General features: G+C 49.4%; 1 protein-coding gene across 2 annotated transcripts in view; it reads left to right on the plus strand.

Moving 5' to 3' along the window:
- LOC101629574 (carcinoembryonic antigen-related cell adhesion molecule 6-like) overlaps window positions 1-4,134 on the plus strand; it is a 10,958-nt gene extending 6,824 nt beyond the window's left edge. Inside the window, exons 5-10 of one of the 2 annotated variants that reach the window (XM_012733666.1) lie at window positions 446-724; window positions 1,604-1,718; window positions 2,482-2,534; window positions 3,035-3,066; window positions 3,474-3,518; window positions 3,776-4,134. In XM_012733666.1, coding sequence (XP_012589120.1) covers window positions 446-724; window positions 1,604-1,718; window positions 2,482-2,534; window positions 3,035-3,066; window positions 3,474-3,518; window positions 3,776-3,841 — 590 coding nt within the window. In that variant the 3' untranslated portion in view covers window positions 3,842-4,134. Of the gene's footprint in view, window positions 1-445; window positions 725-1,600; window positions 1,719-2,481; window positions 2,535-3,034; window positions 3,067-3,473; window positions 3,519-3,775 lie in introns of both variants that reach the window. The other variant, XM_012733667.1, reaches the window with a different exon arrangement.
- The last annotated feature ends 9,839 nt before the right edge of the window (window positions 4,135-13,973 follow it).

Below are 13,973 nucleotides of genomic sequence, written 5' to 3' on the forward strand. Positions count from 1 at the left end.
CTCTCTCTCTCTCTCTCTCTCTCTCTCTCTCTCTCTCTCTCACTCTCTCTCTCTCAGGCTTTGTTATTCTGGTAGGATTGTATGTGTGATGTGAAATAGGGTGCTGAAAATAGCATCCTGACTTCTTCCTGATCTCAGAGGAAAAGATTTCAGTATTTCACCAAGACTGTGATTATGGATGCATGGGCTGAAAGAGGTTTCTGTTGCCACTAATACTACAGAGATATGTAGGGGGACTAGCCTGGGTCGCCTTGGGGTCTGAAATGGGACAGCCCTCATTTTCAGATTGCCACATGAAAAGACCCTCACCTCCTACAGAGGCTCAGGGTCATCCTCTGTGACCTTTGCAGTCTCGTGTGGCCTGTGAGGGGCTGAAATCTAGGAGGGACCATGCACAGCCCCAGGCCCCAGGCCTGCTCTCATCACCTCCATTGTGTCTCCACAGAGTCAGCAACCACACCCTCCATCTTAGCCAGCAAAACAGTAGTCATTGAAAATAAAGATGCCGTGGTCCTGATCTGCCTCACAATAGACACTGGGATCTCCATCCTGTGGCACTTCAATAACGACCATCTGTGGCTTACAGACAGGATGGCACTGTCCTGGGACAAGAGAATCCTCACCATCAATCCTGTCAGGAGGGAGGATGCTGGGGAGTATCAGTGTGAAGTCTTGAGGTTGTATGTTTCCAGCAGAAGTGACCCGCTAACCTTGACTGTAATTAGTAAGTCACCCTTGACCTCTCCCACTTCCTCCTTGTATGCCTCACTTGGGGGGGGTAGTGTGAAATGGAGGAGCCTTGAGGAGTGGGCGCCTCCTCAGAGCCTGTGGGGTAACATGGGGAAGAACCAGAATTAGTCCAATCTTGCTGGTTCTGGAGATACAGCTGTCTGACCTGGGCAAGATTCAGCCTCCTGAGCCTCAGTTTCCCCATCTGTCAAACTGGAACAGAACATCTGGATCTCAGGGGTGTTGTGAGGGAGACATTGAAATGAAACCCCTTGGGCTAGTGCAGAGTCAGGTCTCAAGGAATGTGATTTTTTAAATTAACATTGTTTTCATTAACTGAAAGTCAAGCAGAACTTGGTTACAGTTTTATTTTGTCTCTTCTATTCTGTGACCCTCTGTAGACTCTCAGACTTTTATGTTCAGGTTCTGATCGTGCAGCGTGAGCAGGACATCCTCTCCCCTGGGGAGCAGGGTCAGGTGAGGGGATGGAAACTTCTCCCACAGCCTGACACAGGCCGACAGGGACACGTCAGCTCATGTTACTATTCCTCGTCCGCGCTGAGGTGACGGTGGGCTCTGCCCTCAGACCACCAGAGCGATGGGGCAGAAGAGAGGGGCAGGCACCGTGGGGACGAGGCCTGAGGGAGAATGGCCGGAGGCGGTGCTGCTGCCTGGGGGTGACTGTGAGGAGGTGGAGCAGGTCCAGGTCTGGGCTGTGACAGCAGGAGGAGGCAGCAGCCAGGAGGGGCCTGGGACGCTGAGGAGACACACGGCCTCAGACCGTGACCTTCCTCCCCCTCCCGGCCCTTCCTGCCAGGCTCCTCACCGGGCCCTGGGGTGGCCCTGGGCTCATCTCCCCTGTCTCTGTCAGCAGGAGACTCCTCTGTCACAGGCCTCTCTGCAGGGGCCATCGCTGGCATCGTGATCGCGGTCCTGATATTTCAGGCAGCTGCCCTGGGGTGGGTCCTGTTCCTCAAATATGGTAGAAGGTAAGAGGTATTTCCCACAGCTGACCCTGTCCTCACATGCCCTACAGGGAGGACAGATACCCCATTCTAGATGCTGGGCCCAGGTCCCCCAGCTTCCCAGCTCCCCACAACTGTTCCATCTCCATGCAGCAACTCTCTCACCAGCTGCTGGCCTGGGGGGTTTCATCAGAACCTCCTCATCTCTCCCCATGAGCTCAGGGAAGGCCCCTCAGAGCTGTCCTCATCACTCACAGACCCCCAGCAAGGAGGTGGGATAGACTTAATAGCAGCATCCCCCATTGGTTAAATCCACCATCCCTCCCTAACCCCCACCCCCCACCCCTGCAGATATTTTTGACCCCTCTTATCAAAGCAGATGGGGAGGAAAGAGAGGACTGTCACATTCAGCATCTCATAGCCTGAGGGTTCTCCCCACAGGAGAGGAATCTCATCCAGGGACATCCACACACCTGGGCTCTCTGAGTATCCTACACACACCAGGCCCTGCTGTCCCTCAATTTGATTCCTTTCCTGGCTCCTGGGTCTTTCTGGGGTAACTTACACATGGACCCCCATCTCGTGTAGTCCTTTCCTTCTGGGCCCAGGACAGATGTGACTTCTTCAGGTCTTTCTGTACCCCCTGTTGTGGGTCCTCCCCTCCTAAACAGCCCTGGTGGCTGATCTCCACGCCCTGCTGTGATGGGGACCTTCCTTGTGCCCTGTCCAGACACCATGCCTGCGCCCTTTCCTCCCCTGCCCTCACTGATCATCTGGCCTTTCCTAGGACACGTGACAAGCGAGGCCTATCAGAGCACCAGCCCCCTGCGCCCACCCCTGGTGAGTGTTCACACATACTCAGGACCCTGGAGCACCCCTGTCCTGTGTCTACTCCTGCCTTTCAGCCCTGGTCTCTAGCCCTTTCCCTGGGGCTCACGGAGGTGCTCAGAAGCCACTCAGTCCCAAGGACCCCAACTGACCAATCAGCCTGACTTATGGGCCAGACTCACCTCTGGGACCTGAAAAGCCTACAGCATGAACTGACAGGCCTCAGGACTAGCACCAGACTCGTGGCACCTTAAGTTGACCACACTGGACCCCCAAATAAGCTGTTCCCCATAGAGAGCCAGTCCTCACGCCAGCACATGGGGGAGGACTGAATAATAATGTTGATGCTGTGTTTAAAAAAAAAAAGGATTCACTTTTTACTGAATCCTTAAACATCAGATCATCTCTCTTGAGGGGATGTTCCTTTTAGCTGAAATCCCCCCTATGCCTCCTGGGAGAATGGATCAAAGCCCCTTACACCTATGGGTGCTAACTTGTGTCTTTGCTCCCAGACCCTGGTCCATCAGGCAACGCCACCTTCTCGGTAAGCCCACCCCTCCCCAACCCTGCACCCTGGTTCCTAGCTGCACAGACTCGAGGTGGGGACTGTCTAACCTCTGAAGGGTAGCAAGACCCGCAGAATAGTCAGAACAAGGCTAATCCTGCCCTGGCCTGATCTGGATCTCTTTATGAGGCTGAATCTCTTCCCACCCCACCCTGTCTTACTCCTCCCTCAGCCTGAGGAGACCATGGAGTCCAGTCAGGAACAGAGTGGGCACTGGGGCATCAGTCAGAGGTCCAAAGCCAAAAAGGAGTGGGGTACAACCAGGATCAGCGCTGGGGTTTGGGACTATAGCTTTGGAGTCGGCTGCTTAGAGGTAGAGCTGTTAACTCCTGAGAAATGACCCCCTCTTCTGTCCCCTAAAACCTGCTCTCTCTCCCCCTACCCAGACCCCCAATCCAGGCCCTGCACCAGCTGCTGTTCCCATCTACCAGGTGAGTGTGGATGATGAATGTCCTGGCCCATCTGCCTGAGGGGACCCAGGCTCTGCCCCCAGCTGCCTCCAGCTGTGCTTCAGTATCAGGAAAGGGGGAACAGTGGGTGGTTGAGGAGGGAGAGGCCTGGGGGCAGAAACACCCCTCTCAGCACATCCAGGTCCCTGACAGAAAAGCTTCAGATAGCTCAGGCCCTGGTGGATGCTGGACATGTTCTGAAAAGCATACAGGGGCTCAGAGGCCTCTTTTTTTTACAGGAGTTACTGTACCGTGACACAAACATTTACGGCCGGATCAACCCCATGGCAGAAGCGGCTTCTTAGTGTCTTCCAGGAACTGCTCCTTTAGAGCTGTGTCAGGGTCCCCTGAGACCCCAGGCCTAGTGGGGTCGGAGCTGGAACCTGAGTCAGAGAACTAGTTGTGAACCCTAAGAGCATTCTGGAATATGCCCAGGTCTTTGTCCCTCAATTTCTGGAGGCTCTAGCAGGCTGCCCTGTGCCCTGACTAGACTAAGGCTCCACACCCCTGAAAATGTGTGTGAAGGGGGTTCTCAGCTCACACTAGACCAGACCTATGACCTATCATGGACCACCTGAGAGGGTCTGAATAAAGAGAAACTCCCTTTACTTGCTCTTTTCCTCTGAATGGGAACTTCTGTGTAGAAATTCCAGATTTGGATCCATTCTCTTCTGAGTCTCACAGTCAAGCTCTTTTCTAAGGCACCCCAAATCTCTCTCTATCCCCTGAGAATTAGGAGGGGAGGGCAGGTATGTGGGAGGGGGAAGCAGGTGTGCAGGTGGGGAGGGTGGTGCCAACATGAAGGTGAGCTCATGGAACCCTGAGCCGGGTTCCACAACCAAGGCCATGCACCCCTCCTGGGCTTGCCCCTTTGCAAATGTGCACTGGGTCTCAGGAGCACAGAAGACAGGGCCATCTGATGTCCTTGAAAAGATGAACAAGTAAGGCGCTTCCCGGGGCTCACCTCCTGGGTGGGGCTTCTCTGCAGCCCGCGGTGTCCTGGACCTTCCACCTCTTCTCTATGGCTGAGAGAATGTTGTCGCCATCACCCAAGGACAGAGATGATTTGCTTGCACCTGGGATAGGGATACAGGCACTCTGGCTTCCCCCCACGCTGGACCCTGCTCCCCAAAACCTCAAGAGACCCCTAGCCATCCAGATAGAAAACCTCAGAGACAGAGCCTCCTCTGAGGCAGCATGTCTCCCAGGTGACACTGGACCAGGAAACCTCTGGACACATGGGCTCAGCTCACACTAGAGTGGGGTTGATGCCTGGGACATCAGCACAGGGCTTGGTCTCACTGACCTCTCAGCCTGCAGGTCAGAGCCCACCTCTGCCCAGGGCTCAGCATCAACTTCACCCTCCACAGCCTGGTTAGCATCCTTGACATTGGCCCCAAGTCTGGAGAAGACACCACAGGCCTCTTTGCGGGAGCCATCGCTGTCATTGTGATTGGGGTCCTGTCGGTAGTTTTGATGACAATAAGCCTGGGTTGGGTCCTGTTCCTCAAATTTGGTGGACGGTAAGAGGGTAAGAATCCCAAGGTCATGAATATGGTATCTAGTCACCTATGGTGACAGAAATAGCCTTGTATAAGCACACAAGCTTGACTGAAATGTTGTTGTATATATGACAGATGATTGTAAATTCAAGCCTGGGATAGTGTTCAGAGTTTACACTGTTTGTAAATTCTGGAGAAACAACCAAGATTCCTTCAGGACAAAACTTCTGGGCGGTGACTTCCTCCTGCACACCCCTCCATGACCACCAGAGGGCAGCGGCGCACACCCAGAAGTGGAGCCTCCCTGGGGGCAGCTGACCTGCCCGGCATAACCCCCTTCCCACACTCACAGCCTGGCACACGGTCCAGGGGTCTGCCCCTCATGTCACCTAGCCACAGTCCTTGCTCTCCATTCCCCACACTGGACTCTCAGCCCCTCATCTGGCCAGGTGTTGGCCCACTTAAGGTCTGTCCTCCATCACCCCCTCCTCCATCTGAAACTGAGCAGATGTCCTCTCACTCAGTCCCACATGGGGGGAGGGGGAGCACCATATGTGTTCTGACCACACTGGACCTTTCCCTTCATCCCCTCCACCATCACTAACTAGCTACCCTGTGACCAAGACTCAGTGGTGACTCCTAATCAGGTGGAGGGATCACATCAGCCTGTTCTTTGTGGAGACCCGGGGTCACACTTTGGGCATTATTCCCCACAAGGGCCATTCTCTCCCCTCCCCACCCTGCCGGGTCACAGGGGCTTGTGCAGCTGCCAAGCAACATGCCAGGATGGGGAACTTCCAGGGATCAAGATACTAGATATGCCAAAATCTGAAAATCAGCCAAAACTTGAAAACAAAAGATTCAATTATCTGCTCCAAAAAGTCCAGTTCCTGTAGATTCTATGACCACCTTAGGACAAAGCAGAGCTTGAATCTGTCCTTGCCTCCCAGCAGAGCTGTTTCTCTGGAAGGGTCTGAAGTGTCCCAGCAGGGCTGTGTCTCTGGAAGGGTCAGATGTCCGCAAGCAAGTGGGTCATCTAGGCCCTGAAAGCTTGCAGACTCTGCTCCGGAGCATGGACTCAGTGTGAATGCAAAGTCAGGTGCAGCCTCATGTGGACTGTTATGAGGGGAAATGTTGACAGGGTGTGTTCTGCCACTGTTGTCAGAGGAACGACAACAATGAACTCTGAACCAGTGAATGTCACCCTGGATGAACTCCATGCACACATGACTTTGTGGATTCTCCCCACATTTCCATTCTTATGATATCTCAGGAGCCAAAGTTACAGGCCTCAAGCAGCTCTCCTGCCGACCTGTGACTATGCAGGTGCCTCTCATTCTCTTTCTCCTTTTCTTAATAAATCTGCCCTTTTAAAATGTAAATAACAAATTACAACTCCCAACATGCCATAAACCTGACTTCTGAGTAGAGGATGTTGGGAGCTAGGGGGGTGGCGGAGCTAAGCAACCATACTTGGTTTACAAGTCAACACATACAGGCTCCAACACTCTTACTTTTCCAGCTTCATTCAGCTCACACCCTAGAACTTTGGAAGGAAACTCTTGGAGAAGACACATGGAAGAAGACTCATGAGGGAGAGAAATGTAGAGATACTTGAAAGTGAGACTTGGAAAAGAGACTTATGGTAAGAGGGTGTCCTAGGTCCTTGGCAAAAATAGTGACAACCGTTATCTTGGCTTCATGTTGGATTATGTGAATTTATTCTCTTGCCTTCTGTCCCAGCTTTCTGGGACATGCCTAACACCTTTCTTGTGGTTCCTTCCCAGTAGGTACCTTAGACTCCTGAGCTAACTTTCAGGTCTTAACGGCCCCACTTCAAGTCAACCCTATTTAGCTAGGCATTTGTCCATGACAGGATGAGTAATTAGGAGAGTTTTACTGGGAAACTTATTTAAGATCCTTTCCTCTCTCTCTCTCTCTCTCTCTCTCTCTCTCTCTCTCTCTCTGATACACACAAACACGCACACTAATTCTATTAAGAATTATACTAAAAGGGCCTTCCCTGGTGACACAATGGGTTAAAACTCAACACTATGAAGCTATCTGCTGCCACTGCAGCATGAGTTTGATCTCTGGCCAGGGAGCTGACCCACATGGCATGGCAGACCTCTCCTGACCCACCCACTGCTCCCCTCAGCAGTGGATTTTAGTCAGGCTGCCTGTTCTGCTCCCCACTCTGTCTCTGGTGAATCCTCTCACCTTGTGCACCTCTGGTCTGTCCCCCAGTTCTTGTATGCATAAATAAGTAAATCTTTAAAAACAAAAAATAATTAGCTAAGAGTCTACCTCCTTTGCCTTTGTGCATGATGATGGCGGAATCCCTTTTATAGCATGCACCCATTAACAGAGGTTCCTGTCTGCCTTTCAGTTATGTACTAACAGTGTGAACTGACTGTAACGTACATTGTCACCAAATATGGTATTAATGACATCATGCTTTGCAGTTAGTGGGACTATTTGTTTAAGAAGATCCCCCAACTTCTCCACATCTGCAAAATCCTGAGCTGCTTTGCAGTACTGGAGATGAGGAATCACTGAGGGAGGAAGGCATGGCCAAGACTTTCCACTGAGTGCCCAACATGCTGTGCTTTAATTGTTTGTCTCCACATCTGCCCACCCGTTGGTCTATGCAGAGGGAGCCATTTGCTGTTCGTTTAAAAAAAAAAAAAAAAACCGTGAAGCTGCCTCCATAGTCACCTAAAGGTGGAAAATCTAAAAGTTGCTACCAGAACCACACCGTGCTCGCTGGGTCCATGCAAGTAAGAGCTTCTCAAATTGCATAAGGGCAGTAACAGCTGGTGTCTCAGAAAACACCAGCCTCTCCACTACGGATCTGACAAAAACATGCTTCGCACAGCACTGTTTCACTTCTACTTTCCACATCTCCTGTCAGACTGATGGAACCCTAGCTTCAAAGGAGTGGGGAAGTGTGTTGGAGCTTTCTAGCTACTGCAACATGGGAAAATACTCAAAAGGAGGAAGGTTTGGTGAGCAAACAAAAATACACTATCTAAAACCCCTGGGATATTTTCTCTTCAGCTTTCTATATCCAGGGGAAAGCCCACATCTAATTTTTCCCCTAGTAGATAAGATCATCCACCCTCCCAGACTAAGGGCCAATGGGAGCTTCAGGCTTTGGCTTGGGCATGATTCACCAGAAGGGAAAAAAAAAAAATTCTGGTAGCCCCTGGTGAGCCTGACATGTTCATTGAGAATGTCATACGTTCAAGAGTATGTCATCATCTATTCAGAAACTGAATCTGTTCAATTTACTCACTCGTCATCTATTCAGGAATTGTTTAATGAACACCTACTATGTGTTGGCCCTGCTGAGTGATGTTGGAGACACTTGTGACTAAGGCAATCCCAGTTCTGCTCTCAAAAAACTCCTAGTCCAGTGGGGGGGACACAAAAAGAAATGACCAGAGTATGCAGGGTTGGGGTGGGAGTGCCTGAAGGGATGTGAAACCAAGGGAATGCCTGACCCACCAAGGGAGTCAGGAAGGGCTTCCTGGAGGAAGGGACTTCTGAGCTGGTGCCAGTATACATAGGAATTACCCAGGCCAAGGGGAAGAAAATGGCATCCCAGTGTTTCAGAGAAAGGCCTGGGAGTAGGAAATATATGTGTATGTATTTAGTATTAGTATTTCCTCTCACTATTCTTTGAGAGTATGTGGAGGTGCTGCTGAAGTATGGGCACCTGTCTTTCAGCCCAAGAAGTAATACTGCAAAGAACAGAAAGAGAAACAGAGCCAGCCAGGCAGAAGATGAAGTTCTGTGACCGCCACTTAACACCTTCTCCCTCCTGGGTTCCTAATCTTTTGTCTCTGAGCTGTTCCCATCTATGGAAGCCCTGGGGAGGGCTTTTCTCTTGCCTGTTGCCAGCAGCCCAATCCCCAGCGCACCAAATCTCAGTTTACAAACAAGCAGTCTATTTTTCTTAAAATAACTACAAGCAAAAGAACTTCCCTGAAGTGGCCAAAAATAAAAAGAAACAAAAAGAAGAATTTAATACAAGGATCCAGAAAGATCTCCAGGAATCCAAGAGTGTATCCATTAGTGCTTGCTATGGAACAAACCACTGACTGAGTCCAACCCTATCACATGAAGCAGCAGCCATTTTTCTAGCTTTCAATTCTGTGGGTCCTTGATTTGGGCTGGGGCTCAGCTGGGCAGTTCTAGTTTCTGCTCGGCTCACTCCTTCATGCATCTGTGACCAGCTGGCAGTTGCTGAGGGACTGTCTGGACTGGCATAGCCTCAGCTGGGACAACTGGTCTCCCCTCCACATCATTGCCCAACCTCTAGCATGCAGACTCAATTTTGCTTACAGGATAAAGCAGGACTCCAAGCGTGAGAGAGCAGATGCTGCAGAGCCCTCTGGGCCAAGGTTAGGCAGTGACACATCATTACTTCCCCCACATTCTATTAGCCAAAGCAAGTCACATGGCCAGCCCCACTTGTGGATAGGGAAACTGACCCCTGCTCTTATTGGGTGGGGTCACTACAGTCTACCACCAAAGGTGGGGAACCATGGTCAGAATCAAGAAACCTGCCAGACCCAGGTTGGGGGCTTGCTGCCTCTATCAGTCTCCCACCATTCACCCCTGGTAATACTTTTCCCCGGTATGTGGGATTCAACTTCTCCATCCCTGTCCCTCACTGCCAATGGGCATGGAGAAAGACACCATTCCATAGCCAAATCCACATCACCTCTGTTCAGGGGAATGGCCCAACTTACCCTCTGCCTTCTGAAAAGCCAGCACAGTGCTTAACTCCTGATCGTTAAGAACAATGACTCCCCTAGCTCCCATACGTGGAGGTAATGACTCTATGGTCCATTCTGGGGTCCAGGTTTGCTAAGGACACCCTGCTGCTTTCCCACCTCAAGTGCCCTGCTCCGCCCCTTCCGTTCTCCCACTTATCTCCATTGTCAAAGGAGATGTTAGTCATTTCCTGCTGACAGGAAGGAAGCAGGTTCCCGCAGATCCTAGTCTGGTTCTGGATAACATTCCAGCCCCTGCTCAGCCACCAGCCAACATCAGTTGTCTTCCAGCCAGTGCCACCAAGAATCTCTGTGACTATGTTCTTCCCGGTCTAAAAATAAATTTCCACAGAAACCTGACCACCAGGCTGTAATCAGTCTCCTGGTAGTTCTCTCTCACTGCACTGTTCTGCTCTCGGTATCACATTGCATCATGAAGTATTTATGGTGTGATTGTTGAATACTTACTTCATCTTCTAGACTATTAGCTTCATGACAGTAAGACCTGTATCTATCATAGAGCATGTGCTCAATAAATTTTTTTTGACTGAAGGAACGAAAAGAGAAGCTAAATCCATACCACCAGGAAAACGCAAAGGTTCTGTTGAGTCACTCACAAACCCATTTTCAGAGAGGAGCTAAATAACCTGACCCAAATTTATTTCATCCACTGCCAGAAAAATAAGATCAATACCCCACAATCCCTGCTCTAAGCCCAGAAAAAGGTCATCTCATCACAGCCCAATCTGGTAGGTAGCTGTAAAACAGATTGCTTCCAGGGTTCCATATTATATTCTTTATTCTCTCCATAATAACAGACTCCTTGATTTTTACCTGGGCACACAGTATTCGGGGGTGAGTGATCCCCACATTGCCAATGAGAAGTGTTCCACATGACTTGCAGAGTATGTTCTGAAAGAAAGGGAGCAGGAATGGGGGTGTGATGGCTGGAAACTAGCAGCCATGTTAGATCATGAGGTGAATTCATGATGTGGAGGACAGAATGGCAAGCCAGAGGTGTGCTGGCCCATCTCATAACAGCTTGCAAGAGCTATTGTAGGTCTCTTCCCACCTCCCTGTTGAATGATGACACACCAGTATCTTGATTTCAACTATGCTAGTGGTATTTACACCACAGACATTAGAAAACACTACAGATCAGAGACTTACTTTTCAGAGAACCAATTTACTAATACACCCCCAGAAATTCTAGTGTCTGAAGACTCCATGAAGCCATTTTCAACCAACCCTACCTTAAATACCTCTGGGTTCCTTTTACATGAAAAAAGAAATAACCCTCTATCTTACTTACAACACTACTATTTTAATTCTATTGTTCCATTCTCAGCCTGATGACTATATCTAATCCTAAGGCTTAAACCTTAAGATCAAAGATTTAAACACTACTCAGCAAAACAAGGTTGCGTGGTTTGAAGGTCACCTGTGACCACATTTAGGCATGAATGAGCCACAGTGAAATTGTGAGCCAAAAACCAACAAAATAACAATATCCCATGGCTGGGAGTTGGGGGAGGTCATGGGGTATAATTTCCAGAAACATGAAAGAAGGAGGGTTTCCTAGAAGAGGGGCCAGCTGTACCCAAGAACCCATTAAAGTGGTTAAGAAAGCCACCACGTTCCAGAAGGTGATTACTATCAGACATTGTACTAAAGGCTTTTAATGCATCATTCCCTTTTATTTCCCCAAACCCTAGAAAGTAGATGCCATTGTTAGCTCCATCTTACAGATAAGGACATTGAGTTCTCACTACCAATTTTGAGTTGTACTGTTGAAGCAAGAAGTTGCCAAATCTGCTGATTGAAGACTATTGCTTAGATTCTGCTACTTGCTGGAGTGGAAAGTTCCTGCAGGGTGCTGCTTATCCACAGCAGTAAATAGGGCTACCTTGACCCCCTTCCTGAACAATAAAGAATGCTTATGTTCTGATGGATGGGGTGACAAGTTTCCTAATATGACCTATATAAAACCCAGCCATTTTGCTTTTGGGTGCTCAGACTTTTGGAAACTATCCCACTGAGCCTGCCAGTGAGAATAAATCTCTCTCTCCATCTGATTTTTCTAGGGAATTGCCATAATATTGCTGAGGGCCTGTCTCCTTGGAACGCAGAACCCAGTGGTGACATGGACCTATCTCTAGACAGTGACAACTCAGAGTGGGCAGGGCTGGGACAAGGAAGCTGAGGGGCTAGGAGACCCCAGAGGAGGGATAGCCCAGGCTCAACCTGGGAGCCTAAGAAGGCTTCCTGGAGGAGGAGATGGCTCAGTCTTGACCTGAGTGTGCATGGCATTAGCCAGGAGAAGAAGAAAAGAAAGGCTGAGAAAACACGTTTTGTTTGAAAGGACTACAAGGATTCTTGTCTTACTGGTAGAAAGTGAAAGAGAGAGTGAATTCGAGGTAATCAGGGGCCAAGTTCACGTCAGGACTTTGTTCTGTACACCACAAGGAGCTGCCTCAGGTTAATCATCAATGGATAGAATTGGAAGGAGGGGGGCAGCTTTCATTTGTCTTGGGTCCTGACAGGCTTCTAGAATTTGTCACAAAGAAAGGAAGGGTACAGCCTTTGTGAGGTTACTTCACCTTGTAGCATGGGGCTGGGAGGGGGGGTTAGTAGGAGAGCAAGGACCCATTCTAGCAGCTAGCCAGTAATGGGGATGTTGGGGGTCCAGGGAAGGTGAAGTTTTTTTTTCCAATTTTTTGCAAATTAGAGCCAGCACCAACACCCCCTTCTCTGTTTATCCTCATGATCGCACCACAGAGAGGTCACAACAGGACTTGACACCACTATTTTACATGAGACATAGCTGCAAGGAAGCCTTGCCCTACTTATAACTCTCTGTGGCTCTTGGTTACTAATCCAGTGGTTGCTGATCAGGGGTGGCCTCCCAAGCCCAGGACATGGATAATAATTGCTGATAAATGACATTTTTAGTCATATGACTTATTGCCATTTAACCATCACCCATATTTTTATGGTTCTTTACAAGTGAGAAAAATGAGGCACGAACATTAATAAAAACTTGCTGTTAATTGGTGAACTTGAAATTTGCATTAAGGGAGTCTCATGTGGAGGTTCCGCTGCCACCCAATCCTTCCTGATCCTCCTCTTCCTGTGCTTCCCCCCTCTCCTTTCTTCTCTCTCCCCTCACAGATTCATTGTGTTTGGTTCAGCAAACTCGCCTGTAGGAAGTAGAGAACTGACAGTGTCATGAAAGCGGGAAATGGCGCTGACGGTGACTCAGGACTGCTCGTCTAAACAGCGTAAAGGGCTGGAACATTGAGAAGCCCAGCTGCTTCCAACAGGTTCAGAATTAATGAGAGGTTCATGTATGTTTGAAAGAATCAATGAGCAAATGAGCAAATGAACGAAGCTAGGCACTTATCTGGACAGAACACCAAGACTTGTGACTCCAAATAAGGCAGAACAATGCTTCTGTTTATTTTTTTCCATGGGAGTAGGGAGAATAAGGAAATGTATTCATCTTTTCTTTATTAGATAAGCTTCTGGGTGATTCTTTGGGGTGGGGAGGTTGGAAGACCATGGCATCCACGCAGTGAATGCCTAGGAACCCTAAGGGGCCACTATCCGTTCACGAATTCACTCTTTCAATAGCTATTTCAGCTCTTGAGTGGAGGAAACTGTAGAACTGGCTCCAAAGGGAGCCAGGGAATTAGAGTTTTGGGAGTTTAGAATCTTGGCAGGGAGACACACAAAAGCAAGCAGGTATGTTCAACCCACTTTGCCCTGCCTTCCAAACCATTATTCCTGCCTTATCCTATGTTACTCAGTACCCTCCTTCTCCCCTCAGAACCTAGAAGTCATTGGTGAGAAGGACAGATTTCTCTCATGCCACACATCCAATCTGTCAGCCACACCTGGGCGTCAACCTTCAAAATACTTTCAAATCCAAGCATGTCTCCTTCCTCTCCCCTGCCAGAGGAAGGTGCCTCTGTCACCTCCTGCCCAAAGGTGTCCCTTACTTTCCCAGTGGGCTCCCAACCTCAACCCTCACCCTTTCTAGAGCTTGTTCCACATGCAGTAAACAAAGGGATCCTGTCAAATCAAATCCAATAACATTCTTAGCTCAAAACTCTGCCAAGTCTTCCCATCTCTGTACAAGTATCTAACAG

Source organism: Condylura cristata, unplaced genomic scaffold, assembly GCF_000260355.1.
Source record: "Condylura cristata isolate star-nosed mole 26May11 unplaced genomic scaffold, ConCri1.0 scaffold00041, whole genome shotgun sequence".
In the NCBI taxonomy this organism is placed as follows: domain Eukaryota; kingdom Metazoa; phylum Chordata; class Mammalia; order Eulipotyphla; family Talpidae; genus Condylura; species Condylura cristata.